General features: G+C 35.5%; 4 protein-coding genes and 1 pseudogene across 30 annotated transcripts in view; 2 read left to right on the top strand and 3 right to left on the bottom strand.

The window, feature by feature from the left end:
• LOC127844726 (tetraspanin-1-like) overlaps nt 1-3,627 on the bottom strand; it is a 31,208-nt gene extending 27,581 nt beyond the window's left edge. For all 20 annotated transcript variants that reach the window (XR_008032919.1, XR_008032928.1, XR_008032926.1 and 17 more), the window contains exon 1: nt 3,457-3,627. Coding sequence is in view for 1 of the 20 variants with exons in the window: in XM_052375405.1 (XP_052231365.1) it covers nt 3,457-3,522 (66 nt within the window). In the remaining 19 variants the exon portion in view is untranslated. The remainder of the gene's footprint in view (nt 1-3,456) is intronic.
• A 2,735-nt stretch (nt 3,628-6,362) lies between these two features.
• LOC127844979 (12S rRNA N4-methylcytidine methyltransferase-like) overlaps nt 6,363-25,075 on the top strand; it is a 67,826-nt pseudogene continuing 49,113 nt past the window's right edge.
• LOC127844987 (12S rRNA N4-methylcytidine methyltransferase-like) lies at nt 13,460-16,175 on the top strand. The gene is made up of 2 exons (XM_052375594.1): nt 13,460-14,444; nt 15,519-16,175. The coding sequence occupies exons 1-2, from the start codon at nt 14,287-14,289 to the stop codon at nt 15,931-15,933; spliced, it is 573 nt and encodes a 190-aa protein (XP_052231554.1). The 5' UTR covers nt 13,460-14,286; the 3' UTR covers nt 15,934-16,175.
• The window catches only part of LOC127844918 (proline-serine-threonine phosphatase-interacting protein 1-like), an 87,501-nt gene continuing 82,038 nt past the window's right edge, over nt 19,613-25,075 (bottom strand). For 4 of the 8 annotated variants that reach the window (XM_052375488.1, XM_052375479.1, XM_052375471.1 and 1 more), the window contains 2 exons: nt 24,791-24,879; nt 19,613-20,183 (listed from right to left, as the gene is read on the bottom strand). In XM_052375488.1, coding sequence (XP_052231448.1) covers nt 20,004-20,183; nt 24,791-24,879 — 269 coding nt within the window. In that variant the 3' untranslated portion in view covers nt 19,613-20,003. Of the gene's footprint in view, nt 20,184-23,854; nt 23,901-24,790; nt 24,880-25,075 lie in introns of all 8 variants that reach the window. The other 4 variants (XM_052375509.1, XM_052375504.1, XM_052375514.1 and 1 more) reach the window with 4 other exon arrangements.
• LOC127844955 (proline-serine-threonine phosphatase-interacting protein 1-like) overlaps nt 19,613-25,075 on the bottom strand; it is an 87,437-nt gene continuing 81,974 nt past the window's right edge. The window contains exon 14 of the mRNA XM_052375548.1: nt 19,613-19,974. The gene's annotated coding sequence lies outside the window, so the exon portion shown is untranslated. The remainder of the gene's footprint in view (nt 19,975-25,075) is intronic.

Genomic DNA, 25,075 nt, shown 5'->3' with positions numbered 1-25,075 from the left:
CCATATGGGCTGTCCTGTTTTAGTGGCAGTCATTGTGTGAATACGTTTTTTGGCACTGTGACCTTGACCTGTGACCTAGTGACCTGAAAATAAATAGGGGTCATCTGCAAGTCATGATCAATGTACTTATGAAGTTTCATGATCCTAGGCGTAAGCTTTCTTGAGATATCATCCGGAAACCATTTTACTGTGTCAAGTCACCGTGCCCTTTACCTAGTGACCTGAAAGTCAATAGGGGTCATCTGCGAGTCATGATCAATGTAACTATGAAGTTTCATGATCCTAGGCGTAAGCGTTCTTGAGTTATCATCCGGAAACCAATTTTCTAAGTTGAGTCACTGTGACCTTGACCTTTGACCTAATGACCTGAAAATCAATATGGGTCATCTGCTAGTCATGATCAATGTACCTATGAAGTTTCATGATCCTAGGCATAAGCGTTCTTGAGTTATCATCCAGAAACCATTTTACTATTTCGGGTCACTGTGACCTTGACCTTTGACCTAGTGACCTGAAAATAAATAGGGGTCATCTGCGAGTCATGATCAATGTAACTATGAAGTTTCATGATCCTAGGCATAAGCATTCTTGAGTTATCATCAGGAAACCATTTACTATTTCAGGTCAGTGTGACCTTGACCTATGCCCTAGTGACCTGAAAATCAATAGGGGTCATCTGCGAGTCATGATCAATGTACCTATGAAGTTTCATGATCCTAGGCATAAGCGTTCTTGAGTTATCATCCGGAAACCATTTTACTATTTCGGATCACTGTGACCTTGACCTTTGACCTTGTGACCTGAAAATCAATAGGGGTCATCTGCGAGTCATGATCAATATACCTATAAAGTTTCATGATCCTAGGCCTAAGTGTTCTTGAGTTATCATCCGGAAACCATCTGGTGGACAGACATACGGACGGACATAAGGACGGACCGACATGTGCAAAACAATATACCCCCTCTTCTTTGATGGGGGGCATAAATATTATTTTACTTGTTTTTTCCCCTTTTTGGTTGTGTTTCACTGTATTTATTTTCAAGCGTAGTAATGTATCCTCTATTCCTATAACTTCGTGCAGCCCTATAAGATCGTGTACTTTTTTATGACGTAAACTTCTAAGCAACATTCGAACGCACGTGCCCGAAAACTATTCACTTATGTAACGTGAGAATTTCCACAGCCGAAAAGACAACAATCATGAGGAAAAAACAATAAATATGATATAAATTGTCCGTTTTTCTGACCTCGTTCCAAAGAAATAGCCTAAACAATGTTTAAAATCTGCACATTTCCTGCACCAGATAGCTATGTTTGTCAATGTTTTGATCGTAAAATGTTGTAAGAGTAGTTTCCCTTGAAGGCCCGTCTTGAATTCGTATTGTGCTCTCTGTACTTTGCATTACAATACGATTAAAGAATGCTGTGTATGCGGAAAGTTTTACCCCCAAATGATGACACGAGACCATACGTTAAGATCGTGGCCGGCCTAAAATAAAGGTTCTCGCTGCGTCAATTTAGGATTTTGTCACAAAACAACTGTCATTAGAAGGGGTGACAGCCTTTTATGCCCCCATTGTGAATAGAATTTTATTAAGCTACATGTATTTTCTGTTAGTAAATACACTTTATCTAGACCTCTGAATACAGTTATCACATTTCATATTTTGTTTTTATGAAGACCAGTATTATTTAAACCAATATTTTCAATACAGTTTATTCACGAAATTCGTCTAAAACAACACATATTTAATACAAATAAACACTTATTCACAAAAACATATATCGGTTATTATAAACACATGACAGGGCCTCGCTGTGACGTCATCAAAATCGATGCACGATCTTATAGGGTAATTCTGTGTGACGCAGACTAAGATATACATGAATGTTTAAAGGTACGTTACTCAATTATTATTATTATCAACCAACATATTTCAATCGTTATTTGTTTAACAAAAGATAAATCATAAAGTATATATCAAGTTTAGTTATTGTCTAATGAATTTTCATGAAAGATATGCCTTTGAAGTTTAAGGTGCACGAACTTATAGGTTTAGAGGCTAAGTGAAATAAAATAGTTGGAGCGTGATGTCACCAAAAAGAGCCTTGTCCTTAAAGTTAACAAAATGATCAATACCAGGAGATGCTTGGCATGAGGGAATTGTACGATGTAAAAAACAAATGTTGTCTTTTGTGAATTTTGTATATGAAGTTAATAACATTTGACCTTACTGGTCGTGTACGTAATTCCGGCCTGTACGTAAAAAATCGGCCACCTTTGTTTAATCATTTTCATGATCTAAACACACATGTTTTGATTATTTTTAGAACAATCAAGTTGAAAACCAACCCTAATCTCAATATTTTGCAAATAATAGAAGCATATCACTGTAAACGTTTGCATTAAAATGTCTCAACCATAACACAAGATATTTCTCTCATGAAAGTGACGTCATTATCCATTGCAAAAATTATATTCATATAAGAAACAAATATATTTGATAAAATTATTATTATTTCTATCTGATAAACTTTCATTAAGGTATTTATAATTAATTGTATAAAAACATACATTTAAAACAAAAAAATCAGGACCTAAATATAAACTTTTAATATTGGAATTACCTCCCTTGATTTGAATATTAATAGTTTACATTTTGTAAAATTAAATATAAGCGTTTTCTAAAAATCGACACTAAAGTCAACTTTTTAAACATAATGTTTTTACTTTCTTAGCTATGTTAGTAAAAATTTATTAAAACTATTGAAAATAAATATTTTTTATGAATGTGCAGTTGCCCATTAACCGTGCAGGCCTGTTAATATTTATTAAAATAGGTAGGGGGTGTAACTGGTATAATAATGTCGCATATTTTTTAAGTTTCAAGTCATAAATTGTGTTTGTGTAAACCTTTATTTATACTCTTCAAATGAGGACATTCGTCTAAAGATATTGCTTTGTAATTGTACCTGCAGATTAAACTGAAAAGTGGCCGATTTTTTAGGTACAATTGCCCTACGAAAATTGATAGTTTATATGTCATTAATTTCTCTTCATAAAAGTAACATACACTGATCTAATTCTATTGAAATTTTCATGCTAGGTGAGTTTTGAACCCAGGATTATATATGTGAAGTTTAGTTTAAACCAGTTGCGTAAAACAAAAGATTTTGTTAAAATAGTCCCAAAAGTGGCTGGAATTACGTACACGACCAGTAGGTGGTTTACCATCGCAGGTCTTTGGAACCTCTGTATTTTCAAACGTAGACCTCTATACATTTACAAATAACTGTAACTGCTTAATAAAACAATGTAGATTATCATCCACTATTTTAATTAACTCAATTTTCAATATGATATATATATTTTTATTTTGGATTAAAATACGGATTTAAGTTTTAACAGATTTGAAACAAACATATTTTAACATAAATTTAGTTAACAAACTTACCCATATCAATATTGCAAGAATAATGGTTAGAATGCGAAAACACAGAGCTAATCTGCTGGATGCCATTTTTATCCTATATCCTAATGTAGTTGAGTCATTGCATTGAAAACAGTCACAAATTAGTGAAGTAAACTATATAATTTCGTGACAATGGATTCACTTCCGATTTCCGCTAGGTGTCACTAAATACGCCGGTGTCGATGTAAACAAACAGGCATGTGTGGATGTGATCTTGACATCGATTTATTTCCTTTATTTAAAAAATTAAACGTTGATACCGCGACGAGCAATAGTTTCCTTTCCATGCGTGAACTTGTTTACTCTTTTGTGATTTTGAAAACTTATCAAACGACTTCCTGATTTAAGAGTTTGTTTCAGACTTAAGTTTCCCCTCGTGCGTTTAGTCCTACCAAGATTATTTTTGAATATCATTGTTTTAATGTTGTGCTAGTGTCAAATACGGAATAATGTTTTAAATTGAACAAAATCACATAGTATATTTCAAATATTGGATGTAAAGAAAATTAATTTTACAAGAAATGCTCTAGAAGTGTATAACTTACTGTTAAACTTACAGTTTGTCAACCGGTGTACGGAAGAAACCCCCTCCGGAAGAAACCCCCTTCGCTAAAAACGGCAGGGCGGAAGAAACCCCCTTTCATAGTTTGCATACGCGGAAGAAACCCCCTCGCTAGTTTTGCATAGGCGGAACAAACCCCCTTCGAGTTTTCAGACAGGCGGAATAAACCCCCTTCCATAGCGGAACAAACCCCCTTCCAGACGATTTAGTTACATTCAAACGCAGGGTAATTGTTTACAGAAATTCACTTTCATTTTCAGAATGTTCTCGGGAAGCACGTTTTTTTTGCATGATTCAATTGTTTTTAAAGACGAATGCTTCGGTTATTATAGGAAAATATGTACGAAATATCTTCGTCACTATCGGCTCTGGGCGCTAATTTTGTGTGTTTGTTATTTTTATTAATCAAGTACAAGTTAACGCATATAAAATGGTATAATCTCACTGAAACGCGTGCAAGACAAATTCACACGAGCATCTCATCATTAACAACTTGTGAACAAACGGCCGGTACACCTCCTTACTCAGCACACAACAGTTTGGAAATAGATATTCGCACCTGCATTTAATTATATAAAAGGTCCTTTAATGTACCGGCTATTGTAGATAATGATGAGAAGTTGTGTCATGATCGGCGCCTTTGCGGCTCGTGTGAAGTTATGTACAGTTTTTTTTAATTACATTTGCTCAATTAATTGGTATGTATATATATATATACACATCGTTGGTATCTCGAATATATCAATAATGGAGATCATCAAGAACAACAAGGGTGGGCAGAAGTTGTGTTACCAGGGGTACTGCTACACGAAGAAAGCAAAGTCAGCGGTTAGCCAGCGTTGGGAGTGTGACGAACGGGGTTCACAGAAATGCCGTGCTATTGCTACCACTGATCTAGAGGTAAGTAATATTATACCATGTACTTAATTATACTCAAAAATAAATGAGTCTTTTTCTACAAAACCCATGTATTGCGATTATTTTTTATATAATATTCATTTTGCATAAAATTCCAATTCGTCACATCTGAGTATCGCTATATTAGTCATATTACCATTTTTAAAAAGGCTCGGACAAATGAATAAGTACTTGATATTATAAGTAAAACGATTGACCTGTTTCATCGATATGTATGATTTATGTTTCAGCTCACCATAGTGAAGTGTTTTATCATTAAATGCGTGTCCTTTTTTGCAATAACAATTTGTTTAATGTTTTCTAGTATATGCTCGCTTGATCTTTGTAAATAAATGTTAATATATTTCATTCTATTTTTGTCTATTTTATCCTTCACTAATAGTTCTTCCCCCATTCTTAATTATTCGTTTTATTACCATCTTGATTAATTCTTCACAGCTTGTGAACAAACGGCCGGTACACTCCTTTAATCAGATTTTCGCACCTTCATTCAATTATCACGATACCGATGTTTGAGTTTCACAGATTGATTATTTAGTGTGTATCATTTACAACTTCATTAACAACGTGTGAACAAACGGCCGGTACATTTCTTTACTGTAACTCCGAAACACACTCCCGTAAGTTGGTGTTAACGCATTTTTAATACGAAACACACTTCCGAATGTAAATGGTACCGCAACGTTGAAATATTTTTGCAGTGTAAATTCTATTTTGTGTTGACTCTTTTTCTCAATAAAAAGGGCGCGAAAATTATGCAGCATATAAAGCGTTGGTGTATTGAGCGTTGTAACAAGCACACAACTAATCAGGGGATTGATGCATGTTCGGAGGGAATATTTCATCATGTCTATAAATAGTCACTTAAGCCGAAATTTATTTGATACAAGAGCAAAAATGGCAAGGTTTGTGTTAAAGAAAATATTGAGAGCTTTTATCGTTAATATTTACCAGAAAGTTCTTTAAAAATGTTATAAACGGGATTATCGGGAAATGAATATAAACTTGAAATGTAGCAAGCATGCAGTAATAGAGTCGGGTTGAAACGGATGTATTGGGGAATCGTTCGAGTCGGGATTTTACTACCTCTGCGGGAAAGACTTAGCATTTAGGAAGGGGGTTTATTCCGCCTGTCTGAAAACACGAAGGGGGTTTATTCCGCCTGTCTGAAAACTCGAAGGGGGTTTGTTCCGCCTATGCAAAACTAGCGAGGGGGTTTCTTCCGCGTATGCAAACTATGAAAGGGGGTTTCTTCCGCCCTGCCGTTTTTAGCGAAGGGGGTTTCTTCCGAAGGGGGTTTATTCCGGTAATCTGTCAACCAGCTCCAGCTAAATTAGCTGCTAATCAGCGGTATATGGACCATATGGCCCAGATTTGCGGATATACAGCCCAGATTTGCAGACTATTCGGCCCGGTCTGCATCTCGAGTACACCCTATTTATGGCACTTGCTGATTGATGTTATCTATTACAGTAGTTTAGAATATACCATAATTGATTAACACATCTGTAACTACCAATTTAAGGTAAAGTGCGACAATCTATATCATTGTAGACAACATCAGCTTATTTTTGCAACTCGGGTACACACAATTTATGACACATATTGTTTGATGTTAACAATTACACTAATTGATGTGTCATTAAACGATGAAATAATAGAACAATTGCCGTTTATTGCCACATCATTTTTATATTTAATATTTTCTCACAATCACGAATGAACATGAATTACTTATTGATTTAGACATGATCCGTATGATCCGCAAATGTTCAAATTTAAACAAGTATGTTGTCATAAATGTCATTACAGCCACTTTAAAATTTAAACAAGTATGTTGTCATTAATAGCATTACATGTACATCCACTTCAATATTTTTAGTTATTTATTGATACAATACTGAGAAAGCCGAACACGAAATGAATATTAATTGTGCCGTGTATATTAATGTAGACATGGTCATTTATGTCACAACATCAACTAAATATTTTACTCTATGCATTAATACAATATTGATGGAATGGTATACAAAATGAATATTACACACACAATTATAAGATGCTTAAAGCTAGGAACATTTTACTCGTTTGAAGATTGATTTTTTTATGCATTACTTTATTATTGAAACAATTATAATATTTTGAACACAATAATGTCCATTTATTTATTAAAAATTTTAAAATAAAATATTAAAAATACATGGTTATCAAAAAAGCTTTTGCCCGTAAATTAGGTAGCACCTATACAAAATTGAAGAAAAGGGAACGCGAAATTAATATTTATATAGACATTGCCCGTATGGTCCGCAAATCGGGGCCGTAGGTCGTCAAATGTTCAAATTTAAACAAGTATATTTTCACTAATGTTATTACAGCAACATTTAATATTTTATCTAATTTATTGATACACTATAGCAGGAGTGTAACACGAAATGAATATTTATTCTGACATGTTTCCGTATGGTCCGAAAATCTGAGCCGTATGGTCCGCAAATGTTCAAAATTTTAACAAGTATGTAGTTATTAATGTCATAACATCAACTTTAATATTGTAGTAAATGTCTTAATACAATAAAATGAAGTGAAACACAAAATGAATATTAATTCGAACATGTTTTGTATAGACGCAAATCTGGGCTGTAGAGTCCGCAAATCTGGGCCGTATGGTCCGCTAATCTGGGCCGTATGCCTATGGTCCGCTAATCTGGGCCGTATGGTCTGGGCCGTATGGTCCATGGTCCGTATTGTCCCTAATTCCTAATCAGCAGTTCCGATTAATTTGTATTTGATTGTCCATAATGCCCCAATAAAAACAAAATGATAAGTGTCTAAGGTAAACATTAGGTAAAGGGATAAATTAACAAAGTTTTAGCAAGAAAGCTTTTTTATTATGCTTACATTGGGATAAATGCGTCAATAAATTAACCGGAACTAATTGAATGTGTTATGTTTTGAAATGTGCATTGAAATACTAATTCTGTAAGTTGAATGATTTTTTAATAATTTTCCAAAGGGTGAACTTTAATTGGCTATTTATGACAAAAAACTGCATATGCCGTCTGGCCTTACCAGTTATCATACAAAATAAATTCTACCCTTTATTTTTACATCTTCTCACATTGGCACTAAATCCCGAAAGAAATTATTGTGGTCAAAAGAATAAATGTTTTTTGCCAGGTGATTCTGAACTGGTTGACTGTCTGTATGTACATTGTATCTTTCAATTTTGGGCTGTGTTATTACATCCGCATCCTTTTTACGACAGTCTTTGATTTAATGTAATTACAAAACAAAGATGCGAAATGCTTTCCCACTATATTGCAATTAAACGACTTCATCAAATTGTAGACATTCCCACACAATACATGATGCACTGTACTTTGTGCGGAAATCAGTCGGCGAAATATACTATCAAGGTCAAATCAGTATTGAACAGTACACAACATGTTATTGGCAAGGCATTGGTACGAAATGTAAATGTTGGAGCAGATAAAAAGCCAAAAGCTTTGCACATACCTGTGATGAAGAAAGAGGTGCTGAGTTTGCTAAAACCATATGAATGCAAGGTAAGATAGGTTTTCAATTCATAGGGATTTTGCTTGACTTGTTTTAAAAGGGGCAGGGTGCCTTGTCCCATGAAAAATCTTTGATGATAAACTTAAAATATTCTAAATCACTTAATGCTGGTAATTCCTTTTAAGTACTTATATTCAATAATTCATTAAGCATTTATTGTTCTTATTAGGGCATATTTGCATCCATTTTATTTTGGCCCCATAACAAATGATAACATTACCCGCAAGAAACAGCAACTGGCTTGATTTCTTGTTTACAAACATTCAGTCAATAAAAGAAGAAAACAAACCTCTTCCTGGAATAGATGCTCATGACATCGTCCTTGTCCAAACATGTGACAGGGTACTCAAAGAACACCCATCCAGCCACAAAATCCTCCTATTGAAAACCTTGATTTTGAAGGATCATTTCTCACATATTAATTTTTGTCTTGATTAGACAAAAGCCTTACATGTATTGGGGCTGCTATGTCACAGATGGTCTGACAGATAAAGATGGCCAAACAACTGGTTTGCTGTCTATGGAATTCTTCACACTTGACTTGCAAAGCAGTAATTACAGCATTATTCAACTGAATAATAATTTTAGAAACTTCTTCTGACTAAACTATACTTTTAGGGGCAAAGGAGAATAAGACTTTGCTCAGAGATGGGATTGGATTATTGCTAGTTTTGGTTGTTTATGCAATTCATCCATTTTAATAAATGTCAGGTTATATTTCAATATGATTTTTGTTAGCAAAGGGAAACCCATGTGAAAATGATTGCTTATAGTTTCATCCACGTGACAATTGTACAACAAAAACTAAATGGTTTTTAACAGTTACACAGTTTATTGGGACAGACTCTTTTGAAATTCACTTAAGAATGCATTTGAATTACTCAATTAGAGAGTTTGGAACATTTATAAATTTTCGACAAATTCATTTCAATCAGTTATGTTAGATCATATCTTGTTTTCATTTGGAAAACATAATTATATTTTCATGTTTGTCATTTTATGTGACATAGCAGTTTTATGACACTATTGAGCCAATTTTCTGGGTAGAACCAGTACTTTGTTTTTTTAAGGGAGAAGTTATTAGTTATTGGATATGTTCCCAGAATGAGATTGAATTTGGAACCTAGGCTGACATATCCACAACTCCACTTGCCCTGTGGTTTAGGTTTACCTGCAGCATCTCTGTATGCTTTGTTGTTTTAATGAAACTTGACCAATGCCCTCTGGGTCATTAAAGGATTTAAGTCTGACATGCAATGAAACAGAATAGCCAAGCAAGCTGTCTTGGGACACATCTTTTAATATTAGTGTTACCACATGTGAACAGGAATAACTACATTAATCTATTGGTTTTAAGAGTCTTCTAGACATGACCTTTGGGGCAGGAGGTCACAGCAGGGCATTCCTTGAGGGGTCACCAGACAGCAGTGTCTTGGCTTTGGATAGGGATCCTCTGGCTTACAGACTTGCCCAAGAACTGGAGGATGAAATGTAAGTCTATACCTTTTGTTAGTATATGCTTCATCACCTTTTTCAAATGGCTAATATGGCCACTCTGGAGATGAATTAACACATTTTATTGTTGTTTCTTAACATGTGAACTTTAAAGACACACATCCATTTTCCTCTTGTATTGAGGGTAACGTTCAGGCTTCATCCTCTCAGATAATATCTATATATGATCATGCAGTTTCATCTTAAAACTGTTCTAAATCTAGGCATTTTCATTCCCCTTATGAAACCAAATTTACAGAAAGATTTATATTTCCCTCCCCCTCCCCTAATCCCCAGTTAGGGCAAACAGTCCTAAAGCAAATGGGTTTAATAAAAGCCCAGAGTAATTCAAATAATATTCATATACAAATTATACATTCTGATTTGATCTGGAAATGATTGATATATTCCTTTCTTAGTTTCTACCGGCATTCTTCCCATACCTCTGAATACAGTAGGACAGTTTTCAGTGACTGGCATGTGTATATTCACTAAGTATAGCTTGCAAAAATTAACCCGGAACTGACCGTCATGCATGAATAAATATGTTTTATGAGTAATATTTATGCCCCCCTTCGAAGAAGAGGGGGTATATTGCTTTGCACATGTCGGTCCGGTCTGTCGGTCCGTCCACCAGGTGGCTTTCCGGATGATAACTCAAGAACGCTTGGGCCTAGGATCATGAAACTTCATAGGTTCATTGAACATGACTCGCAGATGACCCCTACAGATTTTGAGGTCACTAGGTCAAAGGTCAAGGTCACGGTGACCCGAAATAGTAAAATGGTTTCCGGATGATAACTCAAGAACGCTTAGGCCTAGGATCATGAAACTTCATAGGTACATTGATCATGACTCGTAGATGACCCCTATTGATTTCAGGTCACTAGGTCAAAGGTCAAGGTCACAGTGACCCGAAATAGTAAAATGGTTTCTGGATGATAACTCAAGAACGCTTAGGCCTAGGATCATGAAACTTGATAGGTAGATTGATCATGACTCGCAGATGACCCCTATAGATTTTCAGGTCACTAGGTCAAAGGTCAAGGTCACAGTGACCCGAAATAGTAAAATGGTTTCTGGATGATAACTCAAGAACGCTTATGCCTAGAATCACAAAACTTCGTAGGTAGATTTATAATGGCTGGCAGATTACCCCTATTGATTTTGATGTCACTAGGTCAAAGATCAAGGTCACAGTGACCCGAAATAGTAAAATGTTTTCCGGATGATATCTCAAGAACGCTTATGCCTAGGATCATGAAACTTCATAGGTAAATTGATCATGACTCGCAGATGATCCCTATTGATTTTCAGGTCACTAGGTCAAAGGTCAAGGTCACGGTGACCCGAAATAGTAAAATGGTTTCCGGATGATAACTCAAGAATGCTTATGCCTAGGATCATGAAACTATATAGGTACATTGATCATGACTCGCAGATGATCCCTATTGATTTTCAGGTCACTAGGTCAAAGGTCAAGGTCACGGTGACCCGAAATAGTAAAATGGTTTCCGGATGATAACTGAAGAACGCTTATGCCTAGGATCATGAAACTTGATAGGTAGATTGATCATACTCGCAGTTGACCCATATTTATTTTCAGGTCACTATATCAAAGGTCAAGGTCACGGTGACCCAAAATAGTAAAATGGTTTCACGGATGATAACTTAAGAATGCTAATGGCTTCGATAATGAAACTTGATAGGTACATTGATCATGACTCGCAGATGACCCCTATTGATTTTGAGGTCACTAGGTCAAAGGTCAAGGTCATGGTGACCCGAAATAGTAAAATGGTTGCCTGATGATATCTCAAGAACCCTTATGCCTAGGATCATGAAACTTCAAAGGGACATTGATCATGACTCGCAGATGACCCCTTTGATTTTGAGGACACTAGGTCAAAGGTCAAGATCACAGTGACCCGAAATAGTAAAATGGTTTCCGGATGATAACTGAAGAACGCTTATGCCTAGGATCATGAAACTTGATAGGTAGATTGATCATGACTCGCAGATGACCCCTTTGATTTTCAGGTCACTAGGTCAAAGGTCAAGGTGACCCAAAATAGTAAAATGGTTTCCGGTTGATAACTCAAGAACGCTTATGACAAGGATCATGAAACTTCATAGGTACATTGATCATGACTGGCAGATGACCCCTATTGATTTTCAGGTCACTTGTTTTATATTGGAAGCGATTTAAATAAAATGAAGCAAAACTCACTTGGCTTGTTACGGCCCCATTTAACTGGAGCAATACGGTAATGAACAAAACCAAATGCAAATATAGAGACAACACAACCATATTATTTAGGCTTATCTTGCTCACAAGTGCCAGTTTAATGTTGTTGAGCTATACATGGAAACAGCTTACTAAGAACAGTACGAGTTTGTCAGCCAAATGCCATGATATACATGAAACAATTTTGAAAACGGTGAAAAATCTTACTGGATGAAGTTAACCCATTTATGCCTAGCGTCTAGAAAAAAGGCCTTGGCAAACAGCGTAGACCCAGATGAGACACCGTATGATGCGGCGTCTTATCTGGGTCTGGTCTGTTTGCTTAAATGAATTTTTGTAAGAAATATTCTAAATATAGAAATAAATATACTAGACATCCCTAATTTTCGAAATAAATTGATTCAATTTAGAAGGATGGGAGAGTCCACTAGGCATAAATGGGTTAAACATTCTGATTTGATCAGAAAATTGTTGGTTTTGAGAACCCTATGAGCAGACTTAGAAGTCCTCATATTGCTTGCTTGCCTTTCAATTTTGAGGGGTCAAAATTTTTGAATACTTAAATCTGTATCTTATCATAGCTATAAAGTACTTTCGCTTGGTTGATGCAACGTATGGAGATGTTATTCCTACTCCCACAACATGAATCTGGTAAGGCACTGCTGTTTTGTTTGTGACAAAGCTCTTGTTTAAATAAGGTTCTCTTGTTTGTATACATTTTTAGTCACACAATCGGAAAACGGGGTTAATTGCATGTGCCTAAAGTGTCGTTCAAAATAAGCCTGTGCAGTCCACCTAGACTGGATTTATATTTAGGAGAGATTTCCTTTAAAGGAAAAATTCCATAAACGCCAAAAGTGTCCTCCCTGATAAGCCTGTGCAGACTGCTCACCCTTATCGACGACACTGCGCACATGCGTTCAGCCCCAGCACATTTGGTTCTCTTGCTTGCTGCCTAACACAGATCTGCCTCATGTTTACAGGAAGGGCAAGGTAACAGCTCTGAATGGCCGTTTCTCTGAGCTACCACAGTTGCTTGGCAAGGTCAAGGTCAGGCCTGGTTCCCTGGATGCAGTTTTGATGGACCTTGGAGTGTCCTCAATGCAGCTGGACACCGGTCAGAGAGGGTTCAGCATCAGTCTGGATGGACCTTTGGACATGAGAATGGACTGCTGACAGGTCATTGCTTGACTTCACTCTCCGTTACTATAACTCTTTGGCAATGCATTGTAATGAGCATGGACACCAGTCTGGCATCATCATTTGAAAAATAAATTGTATATGACAGAGAAATCTTAAAGCGTTATTCCACAACTATGTTGTGATAATTTATCTTGTTACAAAGATGTTTTTGTTTATTGGCAAAAATTATCTGATATTTATTGCCACTTTGTAAGATTTAGAATTGAGATGGCTTCCTGCTTGCTTCTTAAATGTTTAAGTTCTTATTATAAACTTATGTACATAGTTGTAAAATTTGAATATTTCTCTTTGCACTCTGGACATGTGGACACATAAAATGCCATATTATGATTGTATGCTTTTATGCCCCCGGTAGGGTGGCATATAGCAGTTGAACTGTCCGTCAGTGTGTCAGTCAGTATGTCAGTCTGTCCGTCCGTCCGAAAAAAAACTTTAACGTTGGCCACAACTTTTGCAATATTGAAGATAGCAACTTGATATTTGGCATGCATGTGTATCTCATGAAGCTGCACATTTTGAGTAGTGGGAGTTCAAGGTCATCCTTCAAGGTCAAAGGTCCAAAAAAAAAAATTATTTCAAAGCGGCGTTCTCATGAAGCTACACGTTTTGAGTGGTGGAAGTTCAAGGTCAAGGTCATCCTTCAAGGTCAAAGGTCAAAAATAAATAAATTTCAAAGCGGCGCAATAGGGGGCATTGTGTTTCTGACGAACACATCTCTTGTTGGTTGTTATATTTTGCTGAATGATTACATAATACTAAGCAATTGTGTGTCAGATTTCCTGACCAGCCCACAGCTGGTGACATCATAAACATGCTTGACGAGGTCGACCTTTCCAAGGTCATAAAAAAATACGGGGAAGACACTCAGGCCAGGAAGATCGCGCATGCCATCGTACAGGCCCGGGCGGCGTATGGGCGCATAGCAACAACTAAACAGCTGGCTGCCATTGTGGAAAACGTTTGTACAATGTAAGCATCACTGTTTTGTAGTCTTGTTGTGTGCATGTTGCAGAGGTATTATTGAGAAATCAAAGTTGAAATTTCCACCATGTGTTCCACTTATTCCCCGAGTTATTGCTCTCTATGATATCTGTCAAAGCAGATATGCATACGATACTACAAGTTTGTGGAGGAAACTCGGGCGGGCCAGACCTACTGCTTCATTTATCAACCCAATTAACGAAGCTCTAGATATGTCTTTACCATGTAATAAAGATGTGCGTTATTTTTTTATCCCAATTAATTCCTATGTTATTTAACCTTGACAATGGCTGACATTGTTACGCTTGAGTGTTAGTCTTTTTGTGACATAGCTCTTGTTTTGTACAGTTAAAATATTCACATTCTAATATATATAAGCTTAAAACAAAACTCTTTTCAGGTGAGAAATTCTTGTTTATATACTGGTTCACAATCTTTTATAACAGAGCACCAGGGGTGGATTTCTGGTAAGTGGGGGGGGGGGGGAGATATTGAAAGATTTGCTGGGGGTCCTGCAAAGCTCTGCCAGGGGTCAAAGGGGCAAAGCCCCCACCCCCTGAAACTCCACGATTTTAGTGATTTTGAAGGCTTTGACAACTACTTCTCAAGCATGTCACGCCTTATGTACTTTTATCAAAGTACCTTCTTGACTTATAATGCCAAAAAAGTGCATAGTTTATTTTCGCTCGTTTTGGCATTGGCTCATCCATCTTTGTTGACATAAAATGCTGCGAAAAGGTATCAATGTGCAAAAAGAGGGATACATCGAAATCGCATAGTTCTACTTGTAAAACCTGGCAACAGAGAGTCTCAAGATAAAACATTCAGCGATCGTCTGTGATTAGTGGGAAATGTTGTGTATGAAAAAAAAGAAAAATGAGTTTAGATCTAGTAAAGTGTGAAACATCACATGAATTGACTTTACTCTGGTAATTTTAGGGGGGGGGGCGAACTATTAACAGTATATATTTAATATGTTTTAAGACAAACAATACCCATGTATGGAAACATCCTTCCATATCTTTAGCAAAACGTGCATTACTTCTCACACTTGTGTTTCAGGTCAAGAGATAAGCTGGGTAGGTACAGTCATCCAGCGACAAAATTATTTCAAGCCCTGAGAATATTCGTTAACAATGAGCTTAATGAACTAAATGCAGCACTAGAGATTGCACATACATTTCTCAAACCTGGCGGACTGTGCATTGCGATTACTTTTCATTCTTTGGAGGATCGAATTGTGAAGCGACATTTTCACGACATTGATCTTGACGAAGAGAAAAACTTGTCTCTAAAGCAGAAATTGAGAAACGTTCAAGTGGTTGATACTGTGGAAGAATTGCAATATTTGACGGAGAAAAGATGGAAGCCCGTAAATAAAAAAGTTCTCACAACAGATGAGAATGAGGTAGAAGATAACCCGAGAAGTAGATCTGCAAAATTACGTGCTGCTATTAAATCAAGTCAATCTGTATAATTATTTGAATTTGTATAAATCATAGTAACATTGTATTGTGTGTTTTCATAAGAGAATTAAATATAGCATTTGAAGTTAACACATATGAATTTATCCCAAGCTGACTTGGGGAAAGCTCAAGATACCAGTCACAATGGTTGAGTGTGTACATGTACATTTATGAGACCATTTATAATATTCAAACCTCCACTTGCAATGTGTAATATGATATGCCTTGTTGGAATAAAGAAATAACGATATAATACATCAGTTTTTTAATGTAACCTTACAGAAGTCGTGTTAATTAAAAGTAACATTTTGTAAATAATATTTATAATATTTATATCATACCTTTCTATGAAGCTAGGTTGTTAAGTACCAATACAATAACATCTTAAACAGCATATCTTTATAATAATATATCATCATAACACTGAAAGCTCTTTTTTAACTTTGCTAAGCAAAATTTACATATGGCTAAACTAATCAGTTACCATATAATGTACAATATAATGTTTTAGAGACAAACAGTAAAGTGCAACTAAAATAAAGAATTGTATAGGAGTTATTATTCATCAAATGACTTATAACAAAAACTGCAGAATTTGAACACTTTGTTAATTGCACAGTTCAATAAGATTGATATGAAATGTTTACTTGCACTGTTCATTGAGAATGACTGAAAATTTTCATTTCAAAGCCAAATTAATAACACATTGTACCATGTAACATTCTGTAAAATACTTATTTCATGCTCCTGGTTGGAACAAATCTAAATGCGACTCCCTCAGGAAAATAGGTCTGCGATAGCTGATCAAGGATAACACTTTCTGTTTTTATGGCATTTTTCATTTTAAGCAAGTCTTTTAGCTAAAATCCAGTTAAGGTTACAATACACTAAATGATCGCTTCATGCAGGGCTGTACTCTCTAAAAAAATATCATAGTTGACAGGAAGGCATGTTTGACACTTTTTACCATTATTCGGGTGTTATCTTGCAGAGATAATGGTAGGGCATGAATAGGTGTTCACTACTGAATTCCTGAAATATGATACACGTGAAGACTATAGTAAACCATTGCACTAGAAAAGGTTACATTCCACTAAGAAACGGCCGAAAAAAAAAGTTGCAAAAACAGTCGATTTTGATTTGTGTCGAGTTCTTTCTTGCTTTGTACATGACATATCTTTTTTATTGCATAAATCGATTCCGCTTAGAATGGCCTTTAAGAAAAGGTATGGTTATGGGGGTCTCTATGTGCAAAATGTTGCATTTATTTTCGCTCAAAGTTGTCGCTTTTACATTGAATTATATAGGGAAACTATTTAGTGTATTATGACCTAAACGCAAAACCAGGCCTAGTCACAAAGGAGCTGTATTTACAGAAAATCATCATTTTTTTAGTGGGATATGACGCGTTTTGGCAAATTTCACGGAATAAATGCGTCTGTTTCACGAATTTAAGGAGCATCGTGAGTTTTTAAGAAGAAAATACGTTTTCAGAGGAAAATAAGAAAAAAAGCGTACAAAAACTCGTCTTGAGCATCTCAAATCGCAACAATTTGTGCTGAAAGCGCTCATGAACACGTTTTAATAGTTGTTTACTTCTTTTTCTACATAGCTTGTAACAATATTCCAGTATTTTGACCGATTGTAATTATTTAGGGTAAACGTTTTCTCGCCTGAACGCCCGTTATAAATCAAAGCTCCGAACGCGAAAGCCACATGGCTTATCAGGCGTTATAATAAAATGCATTTTCAAGCATTTCTACGTGAAAGATCGGTCTGAAAATTGGCATGCACATAGAAAATAGGTTTATAAGTATCGAGACGTGCTTATTTTTCGCGATGTTAACAGTTAACGTTAACATATAGGTTACAATACACTAAATGATCGCTTCATGTAGGGCTGTACTCTCTAAAAAAATATCATAGTTGACAGGAAGGCATGTTTGACACTTTTTACCATTATTCGGGTGTTATCTTGCAGAGATAATGGTAGGGCATGAATAGGTGTTCACTACTGAATCCCTGAAATATGATACACGTGAAGACTATAGTAAACCATTGCACTAGAAAAGGTTACATTCCACTAAGAAACGGCCGAAAAAAAAAGTTGCAAAAACAGTCGATTTTGATTTGTGTCGAGTTCTTTCTTGCTTTGTACATGACATATCTTTTTTATTGCATAAATCGATTCCGCTTAGAATGGCCTTTAAGAAAAGGTATGGTTATGGGGGTCTCTATGTGCAAAATGTTGCATTTATTTTCGCTCAAAGTTGTCGCTTTTACATTGAATTATATAGAGAAACTATTTAGTGTATTATGACCTTAAGGGTAAAGTGTCTTCCCCGAGAAGACTGTGCTTACAACTAGGCATTATGACCAATAATTATTATTGTGCAAAGTTGAATCTTCTGTTTAGCAATTACATGTTACATGTAAAGAATACAAATGAGAAACTATAATCTATTAAATTTTTGCTCAAGCATGCTGCACTATCAAAGCTAGAAATTATCTTACAGAAAAACATATAAAAAACATATAAATGGTCCATTTTTATGCAACCAATTATCGAACCCAATAAATGGTTCATTTTATGCTACCAATTATTGAACCCACTTATGAATCCACATAATAACTTGAATGTCATAAAAATTGCACTATTTCAAATTAAAATACATGTACTTTAATGTGTATCATCATTTGATGTTTTTTGTTACACATTCTTTAACATGTAATAACATTTCATAACTATAAAACAAATTGGCAACATAAGACAAGAGATTTAACATATGATACACTTCCATCTTTATATATACTTGATAATCATGCTACTATTATGATCATATCTTAAAATATGGACAATAAATAAGTTTTAAAAGGACTTTTTTCACAGTTCAGCAAACTGATAACTGTCATAAACCGTCATACGTTCGAAAAAAAGGATTAATTATATTACAAAAAATGAATAACACCAGAGCTCCAGATAACGATTTAGTCTAAAGGGTATTTCACCCCTGATATTAATTGTTAAGCGTATTTGACTCCTATGTTTCAGCCATTAAAGGTATTTAGGATTTATTAGAGGTATTTTCCATTTCCATAGAAAACTGACAAAGTAAATGGGCTTTCTTTAAAAATATTCTCGCAGGAGCTGCTGGTCGCTTAAAATGTCCCTTTTTTGATCCACAAGCATGATGGGCTGCCATTTGTATTACAAGCTTACTTACTTTTGATTCAAAGGTTAACTTACACTAAAAACTCAACTGGATTATTGGTTAAACTGGTTTCGCACTTTAATGTATTTAAAATACGTACCAAGATTTGTATTGCGTTTTGTTACGTACTGCGCTGATTTTTATATATTTTTAATTTTTTTTCAATGCGTAAATACGCAGATACGCCTCTTATCTGGAGCTCTGAATAGTGAATGCATGTGCGTTAAGTGTCATCCCAGATTAGCCTGTACAGTCCGCACAGGCTAATCAGGGACGACACTTTCCGCCTAAACTTGATTTTCTGTAAGGATGGACTTCCTTGATAACTGAAAATACCATAAAAGCGGAAAGTGTCATCCCTGATTAGCCTGTGCAAACTGCACAAGCTAATCTGGGACGACACTTTACACACATGCATTATGCCCAGTTTTCTCAGAATGCGACTCAATTTAAAGTGCAGTACAATTGAAGATTCAGAAACAAAGCAAACATTCGTCTTTTCAATTTAGTTGTCATGACCAATCAATTGAATCAAAGCAAGTTTAGTGTCATTGAGTTCCACAAACATTACAAGCAACTGTAGCCACAATTGTGCATGACCAATATTAGCCTTGCGCTGGGAAAATGGGGCTAAATAGATGTGTGCAGTGTTGTCACATATTGGCCTTGGCAATTCACACTGGCTAATCAGGGATAACACTTTCCACTTTTATGGTATTTTTATTTTAAGGAAGTCTCCTCCAAGCAAAATTCCAGTTTAGGCAGAAAGTGTCATCCCTGATCTGCTATGACACTTTATGCACATGCATTAAGTCCAGTTTGCTCAGAAAGAGGCCCAACCTCACGTGATCATATCAGTTTTTTTAAAGCTAAATATCACCAAAATCAATTAAAGGTTTAGGGGTGTATTGTTGAACACAATTTGTGGGTACATATCCCACTCTGTTCTGATGTTTCACTTTCACCATCCCAGAGGGTGCTTGCGGTCCAACAACAAATGGTGCCTTCTGTAAAAGCTCCCCTTTCTTCACTGTCAATTCATTATAGGTCTGTAAATGAAAAAAAAGTCATTTAAGTAAGGTCAACACTTTGTTTCTTTATATACTGGTAGCATGAATATTTTGAAAGAGACTTAAAACATTCATTATTTTTAAGTGTGTTCAATAATGCTGACTGCTTATTGATATCAGATTTACTTGTACAATTGTTAACTGAAATCTGGACATACATGTACTATGAAATAATTTACATTGCATCTAGCTTATTAAATAACATTAAAATATTATAACATGTACTTAACACTTGTAATATATAGATGGATTATACTTTACAAACTATACTTTGTCAAAAGATACAAGTACAAAGATATTATATTTAAACAAAAGGAATGCACAAGTTATGATATGTATAGTTATATAGATGGATTATACTTTGCAAACTATACTTTGTCATGAGATACAAATACATAGATATTGTATTTAAACAAAAGGAATGCACAAATTATGATATGTATAGTTTTTATGTTGTAAACCTCTGATATAGGGTGCCATGTAAATAATTAAATAATATAATAGGTGCACTAATAAATATTCATGTATGTTGCGGTTTAAAAAATTTCAAATTGGAATGACTTGTTATTCTTAAGACATCAAACTTTGTCTTCACACAATAGGGTTTAGTCTGAATAGAACAGTGAAACTGAAATAAAGCGTATGAAAACATATATCTGAATATATAAGATGAAAATAACACACAGTGACTGCAAGTTGAAAGTTTTGTGAAAATATGGTTTACCTCTCTTTAGATGCATTCTCAATGGGATTTTAAAATCTGGGCATTTTCACTTATTTTACATTTTCTTTGAGTAAATTTGTTAATTAGGACCGTTATTGTCATTTTGCACAAAGTCTTATTGTTCTAAGGTACATATTGTGTTCTTTACTAATGCAACTTGTTACCTAAATGAATGTCACTTTAGTGATATATCTTGCTACCTCAGTAACTTTAGTAGTAATATTGTTACAGTTTACGTTTTAATTGAGTAGGCTCTGCATAACATTATTGAAAAGGACTGTTCCATTTGTTATGGACTGAAGCTTGTGTATAAGTGTCATAGAATGCTAAGCCCCGCCCTGTGTGTCATGGAATGTATTTTGTGTATTTGGACTGTCAAAGATTGCTAATGACTGCTCCATGTGCTATAGACTGTAAACTGTGTATTGTGACTGTCAAAATGTACATGTACTTAGGACTTCTCAGTGTGTTACGGTCTGTTGCTGGTGTATTTGGATTGTCATAATGTGCAAAGAACTGCTCTGTGTGTTATGGTCTGTTGCTCGTGTATTTGGACTGTCAAAATGTGCAAAGGACTGCTCTGTGTGTTATGGTCTGTTGCTGGTGTATTTGGACTGTCAAAATGTGCAAAGGACTGCTCTGTGTGTTATGGTCTGTTGCTGGTGTATTTGGACTGTCATAATGTGCAAAGGACTGTTCTGTGTGTTATGGTCTGTTGCTGGTGTATTTGGACTGTCAAAATGTGCTAAGGACTGCTCTGTGTGTTATGTTCTGTTGCTGGTGTATTTGGACTGTCAAAATGTGCTCAGGACTGCTCTGTGTGTTATGGTCTGTTGCTGGTGTATTTGGAATGTCAAAAATGTGCAAAGGACTTCTCAGTGTGTTATGGTATGTTGCTGGTGTATTTGGATTGTCATAATGTGCAAAGGACGGCTCTGTGTGTTATGGTCTGTTGCTGGTGTATTTGGACTATCAAAATGTGCAAAGGACTGCTCTGTGTATTATGGTCTGTTGCTGGTGTATTTGGACTGTCAAAATGTGCAAAGGACTGCTCTGTGTGTTATGGTCTGTTGATGTAGTATTTTGACTGTCAAAATGTGCAAAGGACTGCTCTGTGTGTTATGGTCTGTTGCTGGTGTATTTGGATTGTCATAATGTGCAAAGGACTGCTCTGTGTGTTATGGTCTGTTGCTGGTGTATTTGGACTGTCAAAATGTGCTAAGGACTGCTCTGTGTGTTATGTTCTGTTGCTGGTGTATTTGGACTGTCAAAATGTGTTAAGGACTGCTCTGTGTGTTATGGTCTGATGCTGGTGTATTTGGACTGTCAAAATGTGCAAAGAACTTCTCAGTTTGTTATGGTCTGTTGCGGGTGTATTAGGACTGTCTAAAAGTGCAAAGGACTGATCTGTGTGTTATGGTCTGTTGCTGGTGTATTTGGACTGTCATAATGTGCTAAGGACTGCTCCATGTGTAATGGACTGTTTCTGGTGTATTTGGAATGTTTAAATATACTTAGGACTTCTCCATGTATTATGGACTGTTTCTGGTGTATTTGGACTGTCATATAGTGCAAAGGACTGCTCCATGTGTTATGCACTGTCCATGCATTATGGACTGTTGGTGAAGCATTCGGACTGTTTAAATGTGCTTAGGACTTCTCAGTGTGTTATGTATTTTTTTCTTGTGTATTCCGACTGTCATAATGTGTTAAGGACTTCTAAGTGTGTTATGGACTGTTGCTTGTGTTTTGGACTGTCGTAATGTACAAAGGACTGCTCTGTGTGTTATGTCTGTTGCTGGTGTATTTGGACTGTCATAATGTGCTAAGGACTGCTCCATGTGTTATGGACTGTTTCTGGTGTATATGGACTGTTATTTGATGCAAAAGACTGCTCCATGTGTTATGCACTGTCCATGTATTATGGACTGTTGCTGAAGTATTTAGACTGTTTAAATGTGCTTAGGACTTCTCAGTGTGCTATGGACTGTTGCTGGTGTATTTGGACTGTCATAATGTGCTAAGGACTTCTAAGTGTGTTATGGGCTGTTTCTTGTGTATTTGGACTGGCATAACGTCCTAATACTGCCCCATGTGTTATTGACTGTTGCTAGTGTATAGGGACTGACATATTGTGCTAAGGACTGCTCATGGCCTCTCTTGTATACAGTGTATAGCATCCATCAAAGCCCAAGGCTAAAGGACTGAGCTGTTGCCTTTTAGGCTACTGTTGTAACTTATTTTACACAAAAAACTAATTGTTACACACAACTGACAAAGTAACTGGATGTGTTTGACAAATTCGTGTTCATTTCGACAAAACGTGACCATTTACTTAATGGAACTGATAGTTAATGAATAATTAGAATAAGATTTAATTTGAATGGTAAGCATAATATGTCACAGAATAATTAGCAAGAGGTATGTACAAAGAGAGATTTAACTTAGGTGGAGCAAGTAACTTTGTTTATGAAATGGCACAGCATTACATAGCTTCTCAGAAAAAGTATCATCACGTAACAACCAAGCAGCAGGTTACAAATATTGATACCAATACACACGACACATATACAAACACATCTATGAATGTCAAACATGTAATAAGAACTCTACCTATGTGCTTCACTCTTGTAAAACCCTGGCTCAATGCATGTGCGTAAACTGTCGATCCAGATTAATCTGTGCGGTCTGCACAGGCTAGGTTTCGGCTTGCATTTATTTTTTTTATTTTATCAGTAGTTTACTTAGCAAAAGTAAGGTGGAAAAAATTGTATTTCATTTGCACCGGCTAATCTGGGATGACATTTTACACACACGCATTCAGGCGGGTTTTCCCTGAGCACTGCTTATATACTTTAACCTAGTGGTAAACAGGATAAGTCAGTTTTGAAAGAAACACTAAAAGAAACATTAGATCTACATCAACCTTCTTTTGTTTACCATTACTGCGAAATCTTTCTCAGGTCTTTTACCTACAAGAATCCATCAGTGAACAACACAGATTTATATCTCATCACTATTAACCAATCACTGACCTTTATGAAGTAAATATATCAAGAACCATAATGATGGGGTTAGAAGTCTAAAAGAATTAGTCACAATTTAGTTTTTGTACTGGAATTGACTTAAATGGATTAAATATATATCCCACTAACTTTACTGTTTCGATGCCATTTATGTTATGACAGATAAGAGAATATACTATTACCTTAGTGTAATGTTGCCATGTATCTTGTGAGGTCACTAACTTCAGGTTTATATTTGCGATCTATATTTTATTGACAATAAATTCAGGGACAAATGCGTTCTTCCCCTTTACCACAGGTGTCTTGCTATTTGAATTACTAAATCTAAATCATGTGCGTGGTTGTTTGAGTTGTACAATTAAACACATGGGGGAATTGTTACTATTGCACATGGGCTTCAACATAACAAGCAGCAAATATTATGACAATGACAAGTATCAGTATTTTTGTATTGAGAAACAAATATTACTGGTCATTTATACAACATAAGTGCCATATAAGTTTCCATTAAAATATCTTGCGTCAAAACTAGAAAATAGAGATAATTTCTTGAATAATCTATCAAGTTACAGACAGTATTCACTTAAATGTTAAATGAACATGTCTCCTATTCAGAAAATTACATAATATTCAGAATTTAGTTACAAATCGTACACACAAGTTTGAAAGTACATGAAGTTTTAGACGTATAGTATGTTATGTTTAAAGAACAACAAGACTCTAAAATATAATAACAATTATAAACTTATATTGATACAAATCCAGCCATTCATGTAGTGCATAATTTAAATATTGCATGTACATGGGTAAAAAGTTAGTAAGCAGAAAGTAAGTACCACAGCACTGTAATCTTTCACAACTGTCAACAATACGTTACTTGTTTGCTGGACATCAGACACAGTCGCGTAATCGTTTTCATCGGAAACTGTTGGAAAACAAGAACCATCATGCAGCCACAGCCGTAAGCTATTAAAAGCTTATGATTGAAAATATAAATACAGCGGTACATTTCTTTTTATAATTATAAAATAACTATAAGAGACAGATGGTGAAATTAAAGTTTGTTATAATAGTTTTTACTCTGTCAAAGAATTCGCAGTTTGTTTGTTTTCTATTTTGTC

This window comes from Dreissena polymorpha, chromosome 1 (genome assembly GCF_020536995.1).
Source record: "Dreissena polymorpha isolate Duluth1 chromosome 1, UMN_Dpol_1.0, whole genome shotgun sequence".
NCBI classification, from domain to species: Eukaryota; Metazoa; Mollusca; class Bivalvia; order Myida; family Dreissenidae; genus Dreissena; species Dreissena polymorpha.
This window is presented reverse-complemented; position numbering and strand designations above follow the sequence as displayed.

Bases quoted from the DNA above. Each gene is read 5' to 3' on its own strand.
- LOC127844987 (XM_052375594.1), top strand. From the start codon at position 14,287: ATGCTTGACGAGGTCGACCTTTCCAAGGTCATAAAAAAATACGGGGAA. The intron at 14,445-15,518 runs GTAAGCATCACT...CTTGTGTTTCAG, and splicing joins GTGGAAAACGTTTGTACAAT to GTCAAGAGATAAGCTGGGTA.